We start from the raw sequence: 25,531 nt of genomic DNA, 5'->3' as shown, positions 1-25,531 counted from the left end.
AGAAAGCGGGAAAGTGGAACTGAGCCACTTCAGATCAGCCATGATCTTATTGAATGGCGGGGCAGGCTCGAAGGGCTAGATGGCCTACTCCTGCTCCTATTTCTTATGTTCTTACGTATTGAACTCCATCTGCCACATCTCAGCCCAGCTCTGCAGCTTAGCTATGTCCCTCTGCAAACTGTAACATCCATCCTCACTGTCTACAACTCCTCCAACTTTGGTGTCATCCGCAAATTTACTAATCCATCCTTCTACACACTCATCTAGGTCATTTATAAAAATGACAAACAGCAGTGGCCCCAAAACAGATCCTTGAGGTACACCACTAGTAACTGAACTCCAGGTTGAATATTTCCCATCAACCACCACCCTCTGTCTCCTATCAGCTAGCCAATTCCTGATCCAAACTGCTAAATCACCCTCAATCCCATGCACCTGCATTTTCTGCAATAGCCTACCATGGGGAACCTTATCAAACGCTTTGCTAAAATCCATATACACCACGTCAACTGCCTTACCCTTATCCACCTCTTTGGTCACCTTTTCAAAAAACTCGATAAGGTTTGTGAGGCACGACCTACCCTTCACAAAACCGTGTTGACTATCCCTAATCAATTTATTTCCCTCTAGATGATTATAAATTCTATCCCTTATAATTCTTTCCAAAACTTTGCCCACAACAGAAATAAGGCTCACTGGTCTATAATTCCCAGGATGGTCTCTACTCCCCTTCTTGAACAAGGGGACAACATTTGCTATCCAGTAAGAAGTCTCACAACATCAGGTTAAAGTCCCAACAGGTTTATTTGGTAGCACAAGCCACAAGCTTTCGGAGCAATGCCCCTTCATCAGGTGAATGTGCTGCAGAAGTCACTCACCTGATGAAGGGGCAGCGCTCCGAAAGCTTGTGGCTTGTGCTACCAAACAAACTTTACTATAGCCAGCCCTTCGGTGAAGGACTCCTTCATCTTTGCAAAGACAATCGTGACTGTGACCTATGTATCGATAACGTCTTGTCTTTGTCCTGGTGTGACATTATAAGCTTATTTATGAATATGCCACAGACGGAAGCCATTGACATTATCACAGCATTGTAGACATGCTGTCATTTACTGAACCCATGTTCATTAAAGGAATGAATTTACCAACTCAAGCAGTCAGGTTCAATTTTAATGACAATATATATTACAAATAGATGATGTGGCCATTGGATGCTCGAGGTCAACACTCACTAATATTTTCATCTGTTTCCAAGAGAAACCTGTTATTGATGGGATGAGCTCTAACCTCCTGCCCCATACACTTCTGATACAATTGTAATTTTTAAATCAACAGCTGCATGTATCTAAGGAACTCTTTACATCATTTCATGTTCCAATTGACATTTGAAGGGAAGTAGTTTATAATGTGCTCCCTTTCCTCAATGAGCTAGTCGAGAAACCTGCAAATGGGTTCTCTGCTAGCTGTACTGTACACTGCCAGCCTATTGATAAACACCTAATGATCCACTCACTAAAAGATTGGCCCCATCAGTGATCTTGCAAATAGAGCTCTGGGTCACCTTGTGAGCTTGGAATGTTTGATGCTGGGAATAAATGCCTGAAATAGGGAATGCTTCCATTCTCGGCAGTGGCTATCTGTGCTTGATCACAAATACCAATGCAGGTTTTAACTAAAATAGTAATCTGTTCCACTATATCTGTATCTCAGCTGTAACTGTCACATCCCATTCCTTACAGGATACATTGGTGTGGTGAACAGAAGTCAGAAAGATATTGATGGTAAGAAGGATATTCGTGCAGCCCTGGCGGCTGAGAGGAAGTTCTTCCTGTCTCACCCCTCCTATCGACACATGGCTGAACGCATGGGGACCCCACACTTACAAAAGATACTGAATCAGGTAAGGGGTGGCGCATGGAGGGAGGTGCTGTTTACACTGATCTCTTGCATAAATACCTACGTTTTTGAATAACTTTTCTCCTTTTGAAGGTGCTGACTGTGTGTGCTGGAATAGAATTCCACAGTGAGTACCTGGTTCAAAGGCCCAGACTTGCATTGTACCCATGTACAGTGTCAGTGGTCTTTAGTAAGTATATTTTATAGAATCATAAAGTGCAGAAGAGGCCCTTGAGCCCATCATGCCCACACTGACATATTAGAAATATGTGAATTCCCACCTAATCCTATCTGCCAGCACCTGGCCCATAGCCCTGAATGTTATGATGTGCCAAGTGCTCATTCAGACATCTCTTAAAGGATGTGAGGCATCCCGCCTCCACCACCCTCCCAGGCAGCAATTTCCAGATGCTGTACCTGACCCCAAAAACAGAATTGAACTCGCCACATAAATACAGTGCTTATAAGAGCTGGTCGGGCGCTGGGAATTGTGCACTAACTCGCCTCCTGACTCCCAAAACTTAATCCACCATCTACAAGGCACAAGTCACGCCTGCGCTGGAATGCTGTCTACGTGCCTGGAAGAGTGTAACCCCATGAACATTTGAAGTTCGACTCCATCCAAAATGTCCTGCCAGTTACTGATACTGAACAGGTGCTAGGACCCTTCCTCTATCTATTTCACTAACTTGTTCATGCTGCCACACTGGAATCCAGTTTTCCATCATTCCAGATCTAAATCTTGATGAATGGCCAATGTTTGGACTTTGCTCTGTGTTCCTGAAGCTGGTGGGTCTGTGACTGTGGCGAAGAGGCTGTATCTATTAGAATAGTATTTTGGCACTCTCTGTAGTGACGCTGATGTGTGCAATCACACAATCCAATTACAGGCAGGGATTTCATCAGGTTTTGGGGCATGAGTGTGTGGTGTTTGTTGTGTTGTATCAGTAGTCAGGGTGAGCATGTACACTGATCATCGGAGAGCAGTGTGGGTTCATGCATCATATACAGGGGCAATAGACCGCACCAACGCAGTCTTCCACGTGCATCATATACAGGGGCAATAGACCACATCAACGCAGTCTTCCAGTTTCTGTTGTGTTCTGTTTTGACCATTTTCTTTTTATTTGTAATGCAGCAATTGACAAACCACATCCGTGAAACTTTGCCTGCATTGAGAAACAAGTTGCAGAGCCAGATGCTGTCGCTGGAGAAGGAGGTTGAGGAATATAAAAACTTCCGACCAGACGATCCCACCAGGAAAACCAAAGCACTCCTCCAGTAAGCCGCAAGTGTGGGCTCAGGCTGTAAGGGGTTGTGTATTGAAGGGCAGTCAGACACTGTGGTTTCCCTGTCAACTGTTACCCATCTTGTGCCTCTCCCTCTCCCCTTCCCCCACTGTCAGTGTATTGACCCTTTTGGTAAGCAGTGAACAGCTGAGAGTTGAGATAATCAAGATTCAGTATAACGCAGCAATGAATATAGTTAATCATAGAATCCCTGTAGTGCAGAAAAAGGCCATTTGGCCCATCGAGCATGCACCAGCTCCCCAAAAGAGCATCTTATCCAGGCCCGAACCCTGCCCTATTCCTGTAACTCTGCGCATTTGCATTGTTAATCTCCATAACTAACGGACGTTGAGCACTAGGAAGCAATTTAGCATGGCCTGTCCTTGTAACCTGCACATATTTGGACCGTGGGAGGAAACTGGAGCACCCAGAAGAAATCCACACAGATAGTGACCCAAGCCGGGAATTGAACCCAGATCCCTGGTGCTGTGAGGCAGCAGCGTTGACCACTGCCACCATGATGTGCAGCTGCAGCAGCAGCTGTCCAGGTGGTAAACTTGGTAAATTTGAATGCTGTGCATCCACAATTGATCATCTTTCATCAGTTCATTTATTTTCCTGATGCTTAGACCATATCTCTAATTGGTACTGGATAATGAACCGGGCCAAGTGTTAGATTTATTTGTGGGAGAGCACTTTGGAGATGGTGACCACAATTCGGTGTCCTTCATTATTGCAATGGAGAGGGATAGGGTCACACAACAAGGCAAGGTTCATAATTGGGGCAGGGGAAATTATGATGCGATTAGGGAGCATAAGATGGGAACAGAAACTGTCAGGCATAAATGAAAAGTGGAGCTTGTTCAAGGAACAATTATTGTGTATCCTTGATAGGTACGTCCCTGTCCAGCAGGGAGGAAATGGCCGAGTGAGGGAACAATGGTTCACAACGGAAGTTGAATGTCTTGTCAAGACGAAAAAGGAAGCGTGTGTAAGGATGAGAAAACAAGTTTCAGTTGGGTCGCTTGAGGGTTACAAGATAGCCAGGAATGAGCTTAAAAAAAGGGCTTAGGAGAGCTGGGAGGGCGCATGAGATGTCCTTGGTGGGTTGGATCAAGGAAAACCACAAGACTTCTTACTCTTATGTGAGAAATAAAAATGACCAGTCTGGGTTAGGGATGGTCAAGGACAGTAGTGAGAACTTGGGCATGGAATCAGGAGAGGTGCTGAATGAATACTTTTCTTCAGTGTTCACCAAGGAGAGGGGCCATGTTTTTGAGGATGAGAGTGTGATACAGGCTGATAGGATGAAGGAGGTAGATGTTCTGAGGGAAGATGTATTAGCAATTTTGAAAAACCTGAGGGCCGATAAGTCCACTGGACCAGATGGGATACTTCCTAGGATTCTTTGGGAGGTAAGGGATGAGATTGCAGAGCCTTGGCTTTGATCTTTGGGTCCTCACTGTCCATGGGAATAGTGCCAGAGGACTGGAGAGTGGCAAATGTTGTTCCTCTGTTCAAGAAAGGAAATAGGAATGACCCTGGTAATTATAGGCCGGTTAGTCTTTTAGGTGGTCAGTATGTTAATGGAAAAGGTCCTGAGGGATAGGATTTATGACCATTTGGAAAGATGCAGCTTACTCCGGGATAGTCAACATGGATTCGTGAAGGGTAAGTCCTGCCTCACAAATTTGATTGAATTCTTTGAGGGGGTAACTAAGTGTGTAGATGAAGGTAGAGCAGTTGATTTGTATACATGGATTTTAGTAAGGCGTTTGATAATGTTCTCCATGGTCGGCTCATGAAGAAAGTAAGGAGGTGTGGGATAGAAGGAAATTTGACCAATTTGATAAGTAACTGGCTGTCTCAGAATGGTGGTGGAGGGAAAATTTTTCAGACTGGAGACCAGTTATCAGCGGTGTACCACAGGGATCAGTGCTGGGTCCTGTGCTATTTGTGATTTTTATCAATGACATGGTAGAGGGGGCTGAAGGATGGTTCAGGTAAATTTGCTGATGACACCAAGATTGGTGGAGTAGTGGATGAGGTGGAGGGCTCTTGCAGGCTGCAAAGAGACATTGATAGGATGCAGAGCTGGGCCGAAAAGTGGCAGATGGACTTTAACCCTGATAAGTGCGAGGTGATTCATTTTGGTAGGACAAACTTGAATGCGGATTACAGGATCAACGGCAGGGTTCTGAGGAATGTGGAGGAACAGAGAGATCTTGGGGTTCGTATCCACAGATCTCTGAAGGTTGCCATTGAAGTGGATAGAGCCGTGAAGAAGGCCTATAGTGTGTTAGTGTTTATTAACGGGGGTTTGAGTTTAAGAGCCGTGGGGTTATGCTGCCACTGTGCAGGATGTTGGTGAGACCACATTTGGAATATTGTGTGCAGTTCTGGTCACCTGACTATAAGAAGGATGTGGAAGCATTGGAGAGAGTGCAGAGGAGATTTACCAGGATGCTGCCTGGTTTGGAGGGTAGGTCTTATGAGGATAGATTGAGGGAGCTGGGGCATTTCTCTTTAGAGGCGAGGTGACTTAATAGAGGTTTATAAGATGATGAGGGGCATAGATAGAGTGGACGTTCAGAGACTATTTCCTCAGGTGGATGTAGCTGTTACTAGGGGGCATAACTATAAGGTTCATGGTGGGAGATATAGGAGGGATGTCCGAGGTAGATTCTTTACTCAGAGTGGTTGGGGTGTGGAATGCACTGCCTGCTGTGATAGTGGAGTCGGAACTTTAGGAACTTTCAAGCGGTTATTGGATAGGCACATGGAGCACACCAGAATGATAGGGAGGGGATAGTTTGATCTTGGGTTTGGAAAAAGCTCAGCACAACATTGAGAGCTGAAGGGCCTGTACTGTGCTGTACTGTTCGATGTTTCTGTGGGAGTTTGCAGCATGAAGGGCGATGGGCTGAATGGCATCTTTGTACCTGAGATCTTTATCTTTATATTTCTATTTCTTATTGTCAGTGCTAACACTCACCTCTGAATTAGGAAATTGTGGGTTCAAGTCCAAAATATTCCACTACTTGCTCTGGTGTTGGATTGAGGTGTGGACCTTCTGAATAAGCCATTAGATTGAGGCCCTGTCTGCCATTGGGAAATGACCTAGTCAGCATTCTCCCTTAAGCTGTTTTTCGTGGTGTTAGGTGTTAACAAACTGGCGTTTTTGATGTGTGGGAAATGGTTGTCGGATTTGCAAACATTGACTGTATTTATAAATGATTGAGACAAAGCGTACAGTGGGAACTGAAGCCTCTCTTTCACCGCTCATGTTCTGGCTCTCAGGATGGTGCAGCAGTTTGGAGTGGATTTTGAGAAGAGAATTGAAGGTTCAGGTGACCAGGTGGATACAGTGGAACTCTCTGGAGGTGCAAGAATTAACCGCATCTTCCATGAACGATTCCCGTTTGAGCTGGTGAAGGTAAGGCACTGCTGGGGGAAGATAACGGCTTCTTGAAGAATCCTCCATCGATGTGACCCTGATTTGAAATTTTTCGTCTATCACAGTTGTTCAGCATTGTAAATGTGGTTTGTGTTCTCTGTGCAGATGGAGTTTGATGAGAAGGAGCTGAGAAGAGAGATCAGCTATGCAATCAAAAACATCCACGGTGTCAGGCAAGTCTTGTTGGCGACGTGAACTCCAATAACGGAAGGAGTACAGTCAGTATTAAAATTGCACTTTGGTGTTGGGAGAGAGAGAGAAAGCAAAAGAAATAGACTCAGCACAACAGGATAATCCTGACCTGGCTGGACCAGTGGGCTGTCGGCCTGATGACCTGTGCCACGTGGTGACCTGTCCTTCCTTTGACGTTTAGATTTTTGTGAGGCTGTTTTTTTTTCAGTGCACTATCCCATTGCGCAGTATCAAACATCAGGAATGGTCTGAATGGCCACATACCCAAGCAGCTCAGCTGGGAACGCTGGAACAGACCAGTTTCACAATGTTAGTGAAATGTTATTATGTGAACAGGGTGGAGTTCAGTTCAGCTCCTAAAGGTGTGCAGAGTTCAGTTGCAACAATTGAGTCATTCTTATCTGTTTGATCTTTAGATCAAATTCTCGGTCAGAGTAAATGTGTTTGCACAATACCTCCTACGTCATTCTGTAAAAACACTGGCTAGGTAAAGAGTACAGTCGGAGCAAAATAACCTTTTCCTTTGGCAAGTTGTGCATCTCCGGGTTGGGAATGTTGCTGTAAACTGAACAATTACTAATCTCTCCACTGGGTCTGGGGACATGTAATCTGTGGAAGCTTTCCCATTCCTCTCCTCCTCCCCCGTGTTTAACATTTCTTTAATATTTGCCCTGTTTGTGTGAGCTTTGTTTGTTTAGCTTCATTCATTCTGATACCAGCCCAGCTACCATTGAGTTTGGGTGGAGCACAGTTGGGGGAGAGGGGGCAGGGTGTTCCCACCGCTGGGGCGGGGGGCAGAAAATGTCTGCAGGGGTGGGGCAGGGTGAGGCTGCCGCAGGTGGGGCGGTTCAGTGGCAGGCAGTGTCTGCTGAGGGAGGGGCAGTGGGGTCCAGCTTTTTTGAAGGGGGAGGGGAGAGCAGGAGTGGAAGGGGCTTTATGCTGTGGATGTGTGGTGGTCCTGCAGAAATGTACGACGTTGTTGGGGGGGTTGCCAGCATGTGGGGCTCTGTGCTTGTTCTGGACAGTGAAACGTTCTGGCAGATGCTGAGGGGAGGTTGTGTTCATGTTGCTCCTTAACCCCATTGTAAAGTCTTAACTGTCCCAAATTCCCCAGCGGGGGGGGAGGTTCGTGTCGGATTAAAGAGCAGCTTGATTAATTATTCGCTCAGTTGAGTGGCTGAGGTGTTCAGGTGAGCGTGTCTGAGGGGAGGGGGTGGTATAGGGGTCAGAGGTGCCTGTTGAGGGCAGATCTGTGGGGGTTGGGGAAGTGTCTGCGGAGGTGGGAGGAGTGCCTGTTGAGGGCGGGTGTGTGATCTGTGGGGATGGGAGGGTGTTCTAGTCTAGTAACAATCCTGAAATCTCTCCAAGACGGATTCACCTGTGGAGCACCATTGGGAAATGGAATGAGAGTCAGACAGAATGCTTTGTAGAGACTGCACTGCTCTGTGTTCATCCTCGTGTTGTGTTGACTTGCTTTTCCTTTTTGTTTTGCTTTTTATCTCTCCCTACCCCCGGCTGTAGAACGGGGCTGTTCACCCCGGATTTGGCGTTTGAAGCAATAGTGAAAAAGCAGGTGGTGAAGCTCAAAGCCCCGTGTTTGAAGTGTGTGGACATGGTTATCCAGGAATTGGTAAACACAGTCAGACAGTGCACACTCAAGGTATCTCTGCCTCAGAGGCTGGCCCTGCCTCGCACCAGCAGCTTATACTGTGTCATTGTGTGTGCATGATCTAACATTTAAACTGTCTGCTCTGCCTGAGGACCAACTGGGGGCAAAGGGAACCAGGAACAGGTCATGCTGATTAACTCATAGCCTCAGCTACCAGCCCCAGCACACCACGTGCGTCCGGTACTTGACTGGAGACTGCAAAGAGCGTGGGTAATTCCTATCTCTGTAGCAGTGTGTCTGAAGAGGGAGAGTTGCAGTCGATGCTGTTAATTGGTACCTCTCCCTAATCTGTGTCCCCCCCCCCGCCGCCCCGCTCTCTGTTGTCTTCCCCCCCGGCCCCCTCACCCTGCGGATCCCCCCCCACCCATGGTGCATGGCTGTGCTGAGGCAGTGGGTTCTGTTCAGACATAGCTCTTGTTGGTTTTCTGATGTCCCCTTCTTCCTCCTCCTCCTCCTCCTCCAGTGCATGGAGATGTAGATCAGTTTAAATGTGTGCTTTACTGTAGAAACACTACAAAACAGAGAGCTTCTTCCTGAGTTTCTATGGAGTGTTGGGATGATGCTAATTGAGTTTACTGCTCTGACTCTCCCCACTGTTTGAACCCTGGTACAGATATCTGAACTGCATAAACAGTAATGCATTAGCCTTGCTGCGTGTTCCTTCAGCAATCCTAGAGGATTATTCCAAATCCTGCCTTTTTCCTGTGGTTGCTCAGGTAACGGGTCGTACTACAGTGCTGCCAGGGAAACAATTTAACTCTTAGAACGATCATACAATCATACAGCACGGAAGAGTCCCTTCGGCCTGCTACACTGACACATTAGAAACACCTGAACTCTCACCTAATCCCATTTACCAGCACTTGGCCCATAGCTCGATGTTATGATGTGCCAAGTGCTCATCCAGATACTTTTTAGAGGATGTGGGGCATCCTGGAGACCGCAAAGTCTCCCAGGCAGCGCATTCCTGTCACCACCCTCTGGCCTGGGGTGAATTAATTCATCAGGAGGGAATTCTGGAGGTTTGTATTTGGGGATGGACTTGCTCTGGGTAATCTTTTTGGAACAAAGAATATTTGGGTCTGGTGAAACTAGTTGAACAGCTGCAGTTTGAGTCAATAACTGAGGCCTTTAATCCTGAAACATTTTAGTGTTTGCTAAAGGAAACGGCATTGTCAGCCTTTCAACAAGTGGGTCATTCCTGCCGCCGCCCCCCCCCCCCCCCCCCCAGCAAACAAACAAACACTCCAAGCTAAAGGAACACAAGGCAGGTATAGAGGTTTGTCTGAGGCAATGGTGCATGTGTTAGTAAGCAGGGAGCAGCAAACTGAGCAGTCTGGGCCCTGTGTGAGTGCTGAGAGCTGGGAGGAGGGTCTCACACACAGTTTCCAGTCACACTGATAGTGAAGGGTGACTGAGCTGGGCACTCTGATGGTGCAAGGGACAGTCCAGACTCTGGAGGGTCTGCCAAGGCTGCTGTATGCTCCTATGGCTCTCCCCACTCCAGATTCTGCCCTTTGGGGGTTGAGGAAAATCTAAATCTAATTTCTGCTTTTCTCCCAGTCCAGGGGCACAGTTTGTGGCTGATTTGAATGTTAGTGGAGGGAGGTGGGGCTCAGCATTGAAGTGCTCCTGAAGCCTGGACAATGACTGTTCCTCACTGGCCCCCTAGTGCTGACATGGCCTGTCTTGGTTCAGTTTGCTGATCTTGATAATGGACATGCTAACTCTCTTGCATTCTCTGTCTATTTTTGTTTCCCCCCCCCCCCCCCACCCCGTCCCCCCCTCCCCCCCTTATGTGTCTCTCTTGCTCACTCTCTGTGTCTGTTTCCACATTGCCCTTGATCCTGTCCCTGTCCCTCTTTGCTCTGTGCTTGCTGTGTGTAGGACGGGGCTGTTCACCCCAGACATGGCATTCGAAGCCATAGTGAAAAAGCAGGTGCACAAGTTGAAGGAGCCGTGCCTGAAGTGCATTGACATGGTGGTCTCCGAACTGGCCACTGTCATCAGAAAGTGTAGCGACAAGGTAACCATAGCACTAAAACACATCAATTACTGAGCTATTTAAAAAGAGCTTTCCCTCGGTGCCACTCAATCTCATTCATTCCATCTCGGACCACTGTCTGAGAGATGAGGGGGCCAAGTCCAGTGGGCAGATAGAGCCCTGTAGCCATTCCTGTCCCTCAGTTGTTACACTGCCGGTGAGGCTGACTTCACTTTGCACAGAGTCAAGAACCTGAAGTATTGTAGGGAAGAGGGTGTGTCATAGCAATGAATGAGGGGATAATGAGCTGAGCTGTAGTGGGGGTAGTTGGGGGAGGAAAGGAGGGAAGTGGAGGTGGACAGATCACTGGAGCCAGGGGGCTGGGTGAGGGGGAGAGCAGGTTGCTGGAACCACAGGACTGTGTAAGGGAGAAGGGCTGGGGCTAGGAGAGGAGGGTACCGGAGCCCAGAATGGGGGGTGGGCAGATCACTGGAGCCAGGGAGCTGGGTGGAGGGCTGTTGCTGATGCCAGTGTGGGGACAGGCAGGTTTCTGATGCTCAGCAGAGGTGATCAGGTTTTCTCTAACCCTGGCCCAAGGTTGTGCCTTCTATCACTGAACCAGAGAAATGTAATATTCCTGATCTTTGAAAGTCTTTAATATTTCCATGTTGATAATTTGCCATTAGTACAGGAAGGTCAGTGGGTGCCCTGGGACAGCACCTGAGCTTTTCTGAATCAGTGTCGCTACTTTATAATGACCCAGCTTTACACTTGCCGTCTCAGCTGGCCCTGAGCTCATCTTCCCCTGCTTTCCCAAGGAGGAGATTTCAGTTGTTCTGGGAATTTCCTTGTTCCAGCTCCTGTGATTAAGAATGAGATTTCTGTTTGGCCAGTACCCTGTTCACTGGGCCAGTTAACATCTAGTCAGTTTGGTCTGTCTCATTTCAGCTGCTCACGTCTCTTTCCCAGTCTTTCCTGTTTAGATTGGTGTCATTTGGCCTTTGGGGGGGTGGGGTCACTGGTTCATTCCTCTGTATTCTGTCTGAGTGTGCCTGCTCAGTCTGTACTTGCTGCCTTTAATCCTCTTCTATCTCACTGTCTTGTTTGGCTGCTCCTCAGTTGATTGCTTTGGTTGTGATGAAGCTTTGAATAAAGCTAAATTGTCATCCACACCAGGCCTGTCAATTTAAATTTTCTACGTTGACTCTGGTCTTTTTCTGTGATGCCTAGTGTGGTTTTAACTAAAACTTTCTCCCAAATCTGCTGGTTTCTATTACCTGGTGATGTGTAATGGGAATGAGCTTGATGTTTTTCTCAGTGAACCCCGATCTACTCCAGCCTGCCAGGTTTCCCCCTCCTATTTCTTCTCCTCCTCACTACACTGACCTGTTTGTGACTGTTGGTTTGAGTTAAACCCCAGCAAACTGCAGTGCCGTCTGCTCTCCTCTTCCTGCAGCTCAACTCCTTTCCCAGGTTACGAGAGGAGACAGAGAGAATTGTAACCACTCATGTCAGAGACCGGGAAGGGAAGACAAAGGATCAGGTCAGTGAGCGATGGATTCTTAAATTTGTGCATCTTTCTGTGACATGTACCTCAATTTAATGTATTGTTATTGTCAACTGAGTAGTTGTAGGTACACACCCTGAGGCCTTAATGGCAGCAATACTCATCTGTACCCAATCTCTCCTAGATTCTCTTGTTGATTGATATCGAACTGTCCTATATCAATACAAACCATGAGGACTTCATTGGATTTGCCAAGTAAGTATAGAAAGCTGGTCGTAATAAATAGGAGCAAGAGTGGCCACGCAGCCACTTGAGCCTGCTCCATTATTCAGTAAAATCAGAACTGCCCATGCATCTCAACGGTGCCTTCTCATCCGTCATTCCCTTCATGCTTAATAATCAAACAGTCATAGCATTGCGTGTCGTCACTGACTCGCCATCTCCAGCCGTATTTGTTTGAAACTTCGAGATTCGCAACCCTCTGGGTTGTGTTTTTATTCTTTCAGAGGATGAGTGTGGCTGGCTGGGCCAGTATTTATTACCTGTCCCTAATGCCCTCAAATAGTGGTAAGCTTTGAACTGCTGGAGTCCATGTTGTGTAGGTACACTCAGTGCTGTTAGGAAGTTCCTGGATGTTGACTCAGCAACAGCATTATATTTCCAAATCGAGAAAGTGTGGTTGGAGGATATATCTGAACTTGTAGTTGGTGGTGTTTCCGTGTGTTTGCTACCCATTCCTTCTAAGTGGTTAATGTCACGGAAGGTGCTGTTAAAGGAGGCATGGTGATTTGCTAGTGCGTCAGGTGGCTGGTACACTGAATAGGAATGGTGTACTGTGCTGGACAAGGCTGGTGGTGCAAGGATGTAGATGGTCCCTTATCCTGAGAACTATCCCTTCTCATTCTCAATTCCCTGGCTGGTAAACACCTGTTTACTTGTCAAGCCTTGCAAAGATTTTTGTGTCAATGAAATCACTGCTCATTTTCTTAAATCTGGAAGACATAGACGAATTCTAACCAGAAGAACTCGACTCTCAGTCCAATATCCCAACATTTCCCCCAAACTGAAATTAAATCGCAGATCAGCCATGGTATAATTGGAGGGCAGAACAGACTGGTGGGAGTGAGCATCCGACTGTTAGTAATCAAGGCAGCAACAAATGAATTATTTTCCATGTGAGCTGCACTAACAGTCCCTGTAGAATGCCATTGGTGTTTGGTAGTGTTTCCCCTTGTCCACACTCTGCACCTGCTGAGGATTGATTCAGCATTTGTTATTAGAAACTTGGAATTTTTGCATTCATTGGAGAAATTGCACCTTCAGTTCTCCTGATTCTGCTTGTTGACTTCAGAAGCCAATCCTTATGTTTGTTATGTGTTTCAATTTATCCCAGCCATCCAACCATCTTTCAGCTCATAAACTGGAGCTTATCACAAACACTGCTACCCATATCCAGATCTTCAACAGGTTCTGTTCTCTCTCCCTCACCTCGCTGCTCTCCGTTGCCTCCTCGTTAATGCTTCAAAATTCTTATGGGTTTCAAACTCCTTTTTAGCATGGCAAAGCCTCTGATATGAAGCTCAAATTAGAGCAGTGCAGGGTGCATCTCTGATTTTAATCCCTCCATCATTGCTCCATGACTCTGAGGCTATGCCCATTGGTGTCTTTGGCTCTCACGGTCTGAAGCTCTGAAATTCCCTCCCACGAGCAAACTTTATTGCCTCTACCTCTCTCCTTTGAGACATTCATTAAAACCTATCTCTGACCTGAGCTTTGAATCGTTACGCTGAACCTGCAGTGACTTGTTACAAATAATACTGCACGTGAGATTGGCTGAGTCTCGGGAAAGGGAGCGATGGTTAACAGTAGTTTTCTAGACTGGAGCAAGGTGTACAGTGAATCTGTACCAGGTCCACAGCTTTTCTTGATCTGGACTTAGTTGTACAGGGTAAGTTTCCGAATCTGCAGCTGAGATAAAACTTGGAAACATCGTAACCAGAGGAGGAAATGATCAACTCCAAGAAGATGAGGACAGGCTGCTGGGATAGTAGATAAAAAATGTGGTGATAGATTTGGGGAGAGAGAACACAAAAGGATCAGTATAAACTAGAATATAGTTTCAAAGCAGAGGGAGCTGAGGGTTTTTGTGCACAAACTCTTATCTGTAACAAACCACTGTGGGCTCAGTAGTGAAGTGTTTGGCAATGGTATGTTGGATACTCACTGGATCAGCACATACGCAAAGAATAGTTACTTGGGTGAGATACAAGTGAAACAATATCCCCTCCAAGAAAGAAGAACTTGTATTTATTGTAGCACCTTTCACGTATTTAAGATCTCCCAATGTCTTGCAGCCAATTAAGTTGTTTTGAAGCAAAGTAATTATGCTAATGTGTCACCATTGTCAAGAGAGGACCGAGAACCATTTAACAAATTTGGAGTGTACCCTGGGCAAGTGTGGGGTGCTGCACTTTGGGAGATCAAATGTTAGGGGTAAGTATGCAGTAAATGGCAGGTCCCTGATATTAAGTTTATTTATTAGTGTCACAAGTAGGCTTACACTAACACTGCAATGAAGTTACTGTGAAAATCTCCTAGTCGCCGCACTCCGGCAACTGTTGGGGTACACTGAGGGAGAATTTAGCACGGCCAGTGCACCTAACCAGCACGTCTTTTGGACTTTGGGAAGAGTGATACAAAGTTGGGTGGGAGGGTGAGCTGTGAGAAGGATGCAGAGATGCTTCAGCGTGATTTGGACAGGCTGAGTGTGTGGGTGCCTGCATGGCAGATGCAGTATAATGTGGATAAGTGTGAGGTTATCCACTTTGGTAGTAATAATAGGAAGCCAGATTACTACTTGAATGGGTGTAAATTGAGGGAGGTGGATATTCAACAAGACCTTGGATTCCTCGTGCATCAGTTGCTGAAAGTAAGCTCGCAGGTACAGTAGGCAGTAAAAAAGGCAAAATGGTATGTAGGATTTCATAGCATGAGAGTTTGAGTATAGGGTTAGGGATGTTTTGCTGCAATTACATAGGGCATTGGTGAGGCCGCACCTGGAATATTGTGTGCAGTTTTGCTGTCCTTATCTGAGGAAGGATGTCCTTGCTATAGCGGGAGTATAGCAAAGATTTACCAGGCTGATTTCTGGGATGGGAGTTCTGCCATATGAGGAGAGACTAAGTTAGGATTATATTGGAAGAGTGAGAGGGGATCTCATAAGTTTCTAACAGGATTAGACGGGGTAAATTCCCAATGGTGGGGGAGTCCAGAACGAGGGGTCATAGTTTAAGGATAAGGGGTAAAACTTTTAGAACTGAGGTGAGGAGAAATTTCTTCACCCAGAGGGTGGTGAATGTGTGGAATTCACTACCACAGAATGTAGTTGAGGCCAAAACATCGTCTGATTTCAAGAAGAAATGAGATATAGGTCTTGGCGCTATAGGGATCAATGGATAAGGGGGATGAGGATATTGAATTTGATCAGCCATGATCAAGATGAATGGTGGAGCAGGCTCGAAGGACTGAATGGCCTACTCCTGCTTCTAGTATCTATGTCCTGAAGGAAACCCACACAGATACGGGGAAAATGTGCAAACTCCGCACAGACAGTGACCCAAGGCCAGAATTGAACCCAGGTCCTTCGCACTGAGGCAGCAGTGCTAACCACAGTGCCACCGTGCCAAGTAGTGGACAGAGGGATCTTGGGGTTCAAGTGCATAGCTCCCTGAAAATGGCCACACATGTCGATAGGCTGGTAAATGTGCATGTCATGCTTGCGTTTATTGGCCAGGCCAATGTGTACAGGAGGCAGGATGTTGTAGCTTTATAAGGCTTTGGTTAAGCCATTGAACGTTTCGACTGTTAAATTTTGATCATAACGGTACAGGGAGGTTTTGGAAAGGGTGTAGAAGTTGACCAGAATGCTGCCTGGATCAGAGGGAATGGGCTATAGCAGCTGAGGCTGAGGGGAAGCCTTATGAGGGACAGAGATAGGATTGACAGTCAGAATCCTTTTCTTCAGAGTTGAAATGTCTAACATGCACTTAAGGTGAGAGAGGGAAAGTTGAAAGGAGATGTGAAGAGCAACTGTTTTAGAGTGGTAGGTGTCTGGAAAGAGCTGCCAGGAGTGGTGGTGCAGGCAGATACTGTAAGGGTGTCTAAGGGGGCTTTAGATGAGCACATGAATATGCAAGGAATAGAGGGATATGGACCAAGGGCAGGCAGAAGAGATGAGTCTAATTTGGCACCGTGTACAGCACAAAGTCGTGGGCCACACGGCCTGTTTTTGTGCTGTCCTGTTCTGAATTGAAGGTAGCAGAACAAACTGAGATAATGTTCAGGAAGATATAAGGGATCCTGAACTGAATAAATAAGTACAGATTGCAAAAGTGAACTGTTATGATGGACCATTATAGAAGATTAGCTTGGCCTCAAATGTATTGGGTTGAAGGCTGGAGTGAGTATTCCAAACTCTATGATCCTGTGGAAGAGGGAGTTTGATGGACAGACGGGATAGTTCCACCGTTCTGTGTGAGGTGCTTATCCAGTTTGCTGTTTTTCCCTCCAGCGCACAACAGAGGAGCAGCCAGTTAACGAAGAAACGAGCCGTCCCAAACCAGGTAAGAACTTGGCAGAGCGGGCATCCTGTGCCAGTCTTTGAGGCAAACTCTGCATCAAGCCTGCTGTGATAGTTTGATTTGCACGTGTAGTTTGTGTAACATTTGGTTGGAATCCACGTTTCACCATTAGTCTGAATAAAGATTGCATCAATTTAACCAGGATTTGCTAAATGTTTGAATGGCATTCTCTGACTTGCTGATTTTAATTAGCAATGTAGGAATCGAGTGGTCTCTAACACCGCCCCATCCCTTTTTTCTGTACCCCCTTTCCTGCCCTTGTTCCCCCCCCCCCCTTTGTTGTTGTGGTCATTTCCCCCCCCCCCCCCCCCCCCCGCCTCGTTGTTGTTGTTGTCGTCGTCGTTCCCCCCTCGTTGTTGTTGTTGTTGTTGTTCCCCCCCCTCGTTGTTGTTGTTGTTGTTGTTGTTCCCCCCCCTCGTTGTTGTTGTTGTCGTTGTTCCCCCCCTCGTTGTTGTTGTTGTCGTTGTTCCCCCCCCTCGTTGTTGTTGTTGTTGTTGTTGTTCCCCCCTCGTTGTTGTTGTTGTTGTTGTTGTCGTTGTTCCCCCCCCTCGTTGTTGTTGTTGTCGTTGTTCCCCCCCCCTCGTTGTTGTTGTTGTCGTTGTTCCCCCCCCTCGTTGTTGTTGTTGTCGTTGTTCCCCCCCTCGTTGTTGTTGTTGTCGTTGTTCCCCCCCTCGTTGTTGTTGTTGTCGTTGTTCCCCCCCTCGTTGTTGTTGTTGTCGTTGTTCCCCCCCTCGTTGTTGTTGTTGTCGTTGTTCCCCCCTCGTTGTTGTTGTTGTCGTTGTTCCCCCCCTCGTTGTTGTTGTTGTCGTTGTTCCCCCCCTCGTTGTTGTTGTTGTCGTTGTTCCCCCCCTCGTTGTTGTTGTTGTCGTTGTTCCCCCCCCTCGTTGTTGTTGTTGTCGTTGTTCCCCCCCTCGTTGTTGTTGTTGTCGTTGTTCCCCCCCTCGTTGTTGTTGTTGTCGTTGTTCCCCCCCTCGTTGTTGTTGTTGTTGTCGTTGTTCCCCCCCTCGTTGTTGTTGTTGTTGTTGTTGTTGTTCCCCTCCTCGTTGTTGTTGTTCCCCTCGTTGTTGTTGTTGTTCCCCCCCCTCGTTGTTGTTGTTGTTGTTGTTCCCCCCCGCCCCGGTGGTTGGAGGATGTTTGAGCTGGTGTTTGTGTCTGATGGGGATGGTTGCGATGGGGATATTTCAGTTGTTGGAAAGCCCTGGCTGTGCTCAGTCTTGTAATAACTGCATGTCATTTTGTTTTCTCTCTTCACTGACTATTTGCTGTCAATCTGCTCTCCCATCACTTATCACTCCAACCCTCCCTCAATGCATTTTCATCTGATATTCCTGCCTTCCTTACACTATAACACTTCTGAAGGGTGAGATTCTGGTGAGTACCCTTCGTGTTGTGTGTCTTAGTTTAGTTTATTTGGATTTCTGTGGGAGTGGAGGCTTCAGATTGGAAAGGTCTTCTGGAAATGCTGGCATTCCCTCGTGGCTGCAGTGATTGTCTTTCACCCATTGTCTTCTCATTGAATAACTCAAGTGCAAATTAAAGCCCATTGATTTTAATCCGCTTGTCCTGTTACCTTTGCTCCTGTGTCTGCTCATTTTACCACCATTAATGGCAGTTCATTCATTGGCTGCCCAGCAGCCAATCAGGTGATGAATCTGTGATCTGATTCCTGAGTAGCCTCCTGATTGGTTGACTGTAGTTTGAGCCATAAGGTCCACTCTGCACACTGCTTTCTGATTGGCTGCTGTGTGCGGTTCCATTCATTCAAAACTGAATTAAATCGCGGCAAAAAATACTCATTCCAAAATCATCCAATCAGATCAAAATCCACCTGTACAGAGATAGGATCCACCCCCCACCCCCGTGCCTCCTATTCCCCGGTCCGCCCCCCGGCCCCGGCCCCGGTCCGCCCCCCCGGCCCCGGTCCGCCCCCCCGGCCCCGGCCCCGGTCCGCCCCCCCGGCCCCGGCCCCGGTCCGCCCCCCCGGCCCCGGCCCCGGTCCGCCCCCCCGGCCCCGGCCCCGGTCCGCCCCCCGGCCCCGGCCCCGGTCCGCCCCCCCGGCCCCGGCCCCGGTCCGCCCCCCCGGCCCCGGCCCCGGTCCGCCCCCCCGGCCCCGGTCCGCCCCCCCGGCCCCGGTCCGCCCCCCCCGGCCCCGGTCCGCCCCCCCGGCCCCGGTCCGCCCCCCCGGCCCCGGTCCGCCCCCCCGGCCCCGGTCCGCCCCCCCGGCCCCGGCCCGCCCCCCGGCCCCGGCCCCGGCCCCGGCCCGCCCCCCCGGCCCCGGCCCCGGCCCCGGCCCGCCCCCCCGGCCCCGGCCCCGGCCCCGGCCCGCCCCCCCGGCCCAGGCCCCGGCCCGCCCCCCCGGCCCCGGCCCCGGCCCGCCCCCCCCGGCCCCGGCCCCGGCCCGCCCCCCCGGCCCCGGCCCCGGCCCGCCCCCCCGGCCCCGGCCCCGGCCCGCCCCCCCGGCCCCGGCCCCGGCCCGCCCCCCGGCCCCGGCCCCGGCCCGCCCCCCCGGCCCGCCCCCCCGGCCCCGGCCCCGGCCCGCCCCCCCGGCCCCGGCCCCGGCCCGCCCCCCCCGGCCCCGGCCCGCCGCCCCGGCCCCGGCCCCGGCCCGCCCCCCGGCCTCGGCCCCGGCCCGCCCCCCCGGCCCCGGCCCCGGCCCGCCCCCCCCCGGCCCCGGCCCCGGTCCGCCCCCCCGGCCCCGGCCCCGGTCCGCCCCCCCCCGGCCCCGGTCCGCCCCCCCCGGCCCCGGTCCGCCCCCCCGGCTCCGGTCCGCCCCCCCCCGGCCCCGGCCCCGGTCCGCCCCCCCGGCCCAGGCCCCGGCCCCGGCCCGCCCCCCCGGCCCAGGCCCCGGCCCCGGCCCGCCCCCCCCGGCCCCGGCCCCGGCCCGCCCCCCCGGCCCCGGCCCCGGCCCGCCCCCCCCGGCCCCGGCCCCGGCCCGCCCCCCCCGGCCCCGGCCCCGGCCCGCCCCCCCCGGCCCCGGCCCCGGCCCGCGCCCCCCGGCCCCGGCCCCGGCCCGCGCCCCCCGGCCCCGGCCCCGGCCCCGGCCCCGGCCCGCCCCCCCGGCCCCGGCCCCGGTCCGCCCCCCACCACTCTGTACATGTAGAATCCTACACGAATGTTTGAACACTTTTTTTAAAATGCCAGTGTGAAATCTGGGTTGAAGATATTGGAGCAATGAAAGCAGGGCTGAAGGTGGTTGTACAGTCAGTTACCCTCCTGTGATTGTGGCTCAGGTAGTTTGACTAACCAAATTTGTTCCTAATTGTTTTGTGCAACTTGTCGCTAGGATTTGGAGCTGAATTTCCACAAGCCAGGATTCAAAGAGCTGCCTGTGTGAACTTGTTTCAGATGGAAATGCAGCAGCTTGCTCTGTGGTTCACCACCTGCAGGGGCTTTGATTCCAGTAAACACAGCAGCCAGTTTTAAACAACCTCCAACTAACTGTGGTGTCTGACGCTTTCTAATCAACCTCTGGACATGCTGTGCTGTAGAATGTGAAGGCCTCTGGGATTCTCTCTCTTCCCCTCTCCACCACCACCCCCCCCCCCCCCCCCCCCCCACTACACACAAACACACATGTGCAGACACACACCCCTCTGATACCTGCCCTGCCCTCATACCCTGACAGGGTCTACTCCCCCTGCCCCCGTACCTCAGTGTGTAGTTCCCCATCACACAAGGCTATGCTGTCCCTCACCTTGTCCAATCTAGGCCCTGCACTCATTCACCATCCCTCCACTTACATACTTGGCCTAAGACCCCTGCCACCTAGGCTGTGTCCACCACCCACCCAGTTTCATTTTGGGTCATGGTCTTGCTCTGTCATCCCTTGCCTCCTCCCTCATTTCCCTCCTCCTCCTGCCCTGCTGCCCCTAGCATCACCTCGCACCCCCCCCCCCCCCCCCCCCAGCCCCAGTCCCAGTCCCAGTCCCAGTCCATGCTGGTGCTCAGCCAGCAATGTGAGGGGGAGGTGGAGTTTGAGCTGGTTGAATTCTAACTCTCTCATTATTCCACTGACTGTCTCCAGGTTATTCGCAGAGGTTGGATCACCATCAATAACATCAGCATCATGAAGGGTGGCTCCAAGGAATATTGGTTTGTTCTAACGGCGGAGTCACTGTCCTGGTACAAGGATGAAGAGGTGAGCTCATCTATTTCTCATCTATTTCTCATCTATTTCTCATCTATTTCTCATCTATTTCTCATCTATTTCTCATTTATTATATTTTTAACAGTGGTTTGAAGGGCTCCTTGAATTTGATTTCAGACAATCTTGTGGACAGTGCCTCCTGTCTTTCAGGCTCTCTACAGGCGTCTGCATGTCAATCTCTATCCTCCCATTCTGCTTCAGACCCCTTCTCACCTAGATCTTTGGATTAAACTCTTGGTTCCCCTCTATCTTTTACTTTCCCTTGTGTCTTTGGTGAACCTGGGGGAGCTTTTCTTGACAAAGGTGTAACAATGAGAGTTTGATTTGGGCAGAAAGAGCTGATGCTGCAGTGTGATGGCTGTTGTTTTGATTGTATGAATGTTACAGGAGAAGGAGAAGAAATACATGTTACCACTTGACAACCTGAAGCTGAAGGATGTGGAGAAAGGTTTCATGTCCACCAAACATGTCTTTGCCATCTTTAATACAGAGCACAGGTTAGTGCCAGCCTGCCTGTCTGACTCTACCTGCAGTGACTAAGTGGGGGAATATTGGGAAAGGGGAGAGTTTATTCATTGGTTATTGCCAGAGAAGGGTACATTATCTATCCATGGACTCTAGCTTCAACCAGAATCTGGTGTCCAGCAATAGATCTCATTGAGCCAATACCAATCTGATTATAATGATGTGGAGATGCTGGCATTGGTCTGGAGTGGGCATAGTAACAAGTCTCTCAACAACAGGTTTATTTGGAATCATGAGCTTTTGGAGCGCTGCTCCTTCGTCAGGTGAGTCTCAGAACAGCCCTTTGAAAGCTCATGATTCCAAATAAACCTGTTGGACTTTAACCTGGTGTTGTGAGACTTCTTACTGAATCTGATTATAGAAGGGTTCAAGACCTCTGTAGACTTTACCAGCATTGTAAAGCTGAGCTTTCTAGCTCAGGAACAGGTTTCTGTGTCAGAACAGATGTAAAATTTGCATTGGAAAGTAAAATGGGACAACTTGTAATCAGCAAGGTAACCAGATCTTAAACATTAGTCTGTTGCTGCTGATAGCTTTTACGCTGTTGATTAATCTTGTTCCCACTGACTGCTGCTGAGGGTGTGCTGAGTTTTAATAATCTCCTCTTCTGCAGGAATGTTTATAAGGACTATCGGCAAATTGAGTTGGCATGTGAGTCGCAGGAGGATGTGGATAGTTGGAAAGCATCATTCCTGAGGGCGGGGGTTTATCCAGAGAGGGAGAATGTAAGTTTCAGCTGTGCTTATGAAAGTCCTGGGCAGGAAGTTGAGACTTGTTTTGTGTCTCGTGTGTAAATTGAGTAATGTTTCTGTCCACTCATTGGATTTTGCAGAAGCAGGCCATCCAGCCCACCAGCTTGCTGGTGTTAATGTTCCACTCGAGCATCCTCCCTCTTAACCCTCTATCCATCCTCCCTCATGCATGTCTAATTTCTCCTCAAATCAGCCTATCTCAGTCTTTAATATATTCAATGATGGAAAATCCACAACTCTTAGACAGGGGAATTAAGGGTTATGGGGAGAGAGCGGGAAAGTGGAACTGATCCACTTCAGATCAGCCATGATCTTATTGAATAGCAGGGCAGGCTCGAAGGGCTAGGTGCCTACTCCTGCTCCTATTCTCTGCAGTAGAGAATGATTCGCAATTTATTGAGGAAAGAAATTTCTCCTCAATTTAGTTTGAAATGATTGGCCCCTTATCCTGAAAACTTACTCCCATGTTTTAGAATTCCCCCTTCAAGCCCCTTTAGAATCTTTGTGAGATCACCTCTCATTCTTTGAAGGTCCATAGAAGCCTGATTTACCTTAGCCTTGCAGGACAACCTTCTAGTCCCAGAGATCAAACTAGTGAACTTTTGCTACACTGCCTCCAGTGCAAGTATATCCTTCCTCAACTATGGAGACACAAACTGCACACAGTATACTAGCTGTGATCTTGCCAAAGACCTTTACAATTGTAGCAAAATTTCTTTATTCCTGTACTCCTATGCCCTTACAATAAAGGACAACTTGCTATTTACCTTCCTAAGTGTTTGCTATACCTGTGCTAACATTGAGCTCTTTGTACAAACTCGCCCAAGACATTTACAAGTTTCACACGTTTAAAAAAAGTTTTTGCTTTCTGTACTTGTGACCAAAATTAATAAATTCACCCTAGGTTATACTCCACCTGGTGCTTTGTTGCCCATTTACTTACCTTGTCTGTATTGCATTGCAGCTTCTTTGTGCCCTCCTCACAGCTTCCATTCCCACCTATCTTTGTATTGTCAGCAGATTTAAAAGAGATGGAGAATAATGTATCAAAGCCACTAATATAGCTTGTAAACAGCTGAGGCCCCACACCTAATCCCTGTGGTACTCCACTAGTTACTGCCTGCCATTGTGAAAATTACTCGTATCTCTACCCTTTGTTTCCTGCCTGTTGACCAATCCTCTATAATATATTACACCCAACTCCAATGAGCCCATATCTTGGGTACCTTTTGGTGGAAACTTACTGAATGCCTTTTGAAAACCCAAGTATTCTTCATAGAGTCAGAGGTCTACAGCACAGAAAAGGCCCTCTGGCTCATCACACCCATGCCAGTCAAAAACAACCACCTTAACTATTCTAATCTCATTTTCAAGCACATGGCCCATAGTCTTCTGTGCCTTGCATTCCAAGTGCACATTTAAATACTTATGTTATGAAGGCTTCTGCCTCCCCTACCATTTGAGGCAGTAAGTTCCTGACTCTCACTGGGTAAAAATGTTTTTCTTTGCATCCCCTCTACCTCCTGCTCCTTACCTTAAATCTATGGCCCCTGGTCGTTGATTCCTCCACCAAGAGAAATGGTTTCTCCCTGTCTATTCTGTGTCCCTCATAATTTTACATGTCCCAATCATGTCCACCCTCAGTCTTCTCTGCTCAGTCTATTCAATCTCTCTTCATAACCAAATCCTCTAGCCCAAGCAATATCCTGGTAATTCTCCTCTGCACCTTTTCAGTGCTGTCACAACTCTTCTATAATGTGGATTCCAGAAATGCACAGTATTCTAGCTATGGCTTAACCAACGTTTTATATAGTTCCAGCATAGCCTCCCTGCTATTTTCCTTCTTTTTCAACTTTTTGGTGATTTTTTTTGGGTAAATCATTCCCAATTTTCAGGTCGTTGCTCTTCGCAAGATTATAAGCCTTTTTTTCTAAAAATTTAATCCAATCCTTAACCTCCTTCAACAACCACGGATCTTGTTGAATTTTTATTTTTTTAAAAGAAAATGTATTTAAATTGAAAACTTTGAATTGTTTCTTGAAAACTTTGAAATGTTTCCCACTGTTTATCCTCGTATCTTTCAATCTATTTACCCGATTAACTTTATCCAGATCTCCCCTCACACTTGTGCAATTGGCTTTGTTTAAGTTCAAGATTCTTGTTTGGGACTCGCATATGTCGCTCTCCAAACTTCCTTTCCCTTCCTCCTTCCCCAGTATGGGTGGCATCTGTAAACTCAAACTTGTGATTTGATCTAAAATCAAAATCATTAATGTGAATTGTGAACAGCAGTGGTCCCAGCACTGATCCTTATGGAACACCAGTTCCCACCTTCTGTCGCTCTGACTGCCCTTTACTGCCACTGTCTTTGTCCTGAAGCCAGCTAGCAATCTGTCCTGCCACTTCTCTCCACCCACCGGTCTCTGACCTTATGCGTTGGTCTATTATAGGTCTCCTTGTCAAAGGCCTTTTGAAAATCCAGGTAAATTCTACATTACCATTTTGTAGTCTGTTACCATTTCAAAATAATAAGGTTGGTCAAACAAGCTTTGCTTTTCTGAAATCCATGCTATTTATTGCATTTCTGTTTTCTAGATGTCTTTCTATTCTCTACCTAAGGATTTCATTATTTTTCACACCACGTATGTCCATTATCTCCCTGGACTGTTTCTGTCCCCCTTTAAATATGTTTGGATAAGAGTCTTAGGGAGTGACTATGGTTTATTGTGAAGGGATCCTGGCTGGAAAGTGCGAAGCCTTTCATAATTGCACTCTGCTGGCACATACTTGATTGTAATGTAAACTGGAAGGTGACTGCCCAAGGGGACAAATCCCAACAAGAGGTCAATGCTCTGAGGAGCTGGTGTGTTCTGGCTCCAGTGGATGATGAGAGTTATGCAGTGTGGAGTCACTCTTGCTGTAACTGTTGTTTGTGTCCTATAGGCTGAGAATGATGAGGGGGGCAGCAGTCCAGATACTTTTTCGATGGACCCCCAGCTCGAGCGACAGGTTGAGACGATCCGTAATCTGGTGGATTCCTACATGGGGATCGTCAATAAATCGATCAGGGATCTGATGCCAAAGACCATCATGCACCTTATGATCAACAATGTAAGTTTCACTGTGGATGTTTGAGGGGGAGGCAGAAGTCTGGGGTCAGTGGAAAATTTATCTCTGGTTTCATTTAAAATGTTCATTTTATTGTTGTCTTTAAGACTGCATTGAGAGGGTGTCCTACAGATTATGCGGATAGAATGTGGGTGCTGGTCGGAACAGCATTCTGCAAGTGGCAGAGGCATAACTGAGTTTTAACACCAACTAGATTAATAATGGAAACACAGCTGGTTGGAGAATGTCAGAAGCCACATCTGTGATGTCTACTTCAATATCAGTCAGTGGGGAGGGTCGCAGAAGGATTGGTGGAGGGACAGCAGGATAAGGACTGTTTGATTATAGGGGAGAGTTAGAGTTGT

At 48.5% G+C, this 25,531-nt stretch overlaps 1 protein-coding gene across 6 annotated transcripts in view; it reads left to right on the top strand.

Annotated features, from left to right (window-relative positions):
• Positions 1–25,531, top strand: part of dnm2a (dynamin 2a) — a 58,023-nt gene that overhangs the window by 23,208 nt on the left and 9,284 nt on the right. For 3 of the 6 annotated variants that reach the window (XM_080216560.1, XM_080216561.1, XM_080216557.1), the window contains exons 6-17: positions 1,740–1,900; positions 3,035–3,177; positions 6,486–6,621; positions 6,748–6,815; positions 8,356–8,494; positions 11,944–12,030; positions 12,179–12,249; positions 16,565–16,616; positions 20,659–20,772; positions 21,169–21,278; positions 21,920–22,031; positions 25,002–25,169. In XM_080216560.1, the coding sequence (XP_080072686.1) occupies positions 1,740–1,900; positions 3,035–3,177; positions 6,486–6,621; positions 6,748–6,815; positions 8,356–8,494; positions 11,944–12,030; positions 12,179–12,249; positions 16,565–16,616; positions 20,659–20,772; positions 21,169–21,278; positions 21,920–22,031; positions 25,002–25,169 (1,361 nt within the window). Of the gene's footprint in view, positions 1–1,739; positions 1,901–3,034; positions 3,178–6,485; positions 6,622–6,747; positions 6,816–8,355; positions 8,495–10,390; positions 10,530–11,943; positions 12,031–12,178; positions 12,250–16,564; positions 16,617–20,658; positions 20,773–21,168; positions 21,279–21,919; positions 22,032–25,001; positions 25,170–25,531 lie in introns of all 6 variants that reach the window. The other 3 variants (XM_080216558.1, XM_080216559.1, XM_080216556.1) reach the window with 1 other exon arrangement.

Source organism: Carcharhinus amblyrhynchos, chromosome 33 (genome assembly GCF_965287045.1).
Source record: "Carcharhinus amblyrhynchos chromosome 33, sCarAmb.v2.hapA, whole genome shotgun sequence".
Classification (NCBI taxonomy): Eukaryota; Metazoa; Chordata; class Chondrichthyes; order Carcharhiniformes; family Carcharhinidae; genus Carcharhinus; species Carcharhinus amblyrhynchos.
Note: the sequence above shows the minus strand (reverse complement) of the source record. Positions and strands in the feature narration are given on the sequence as shown.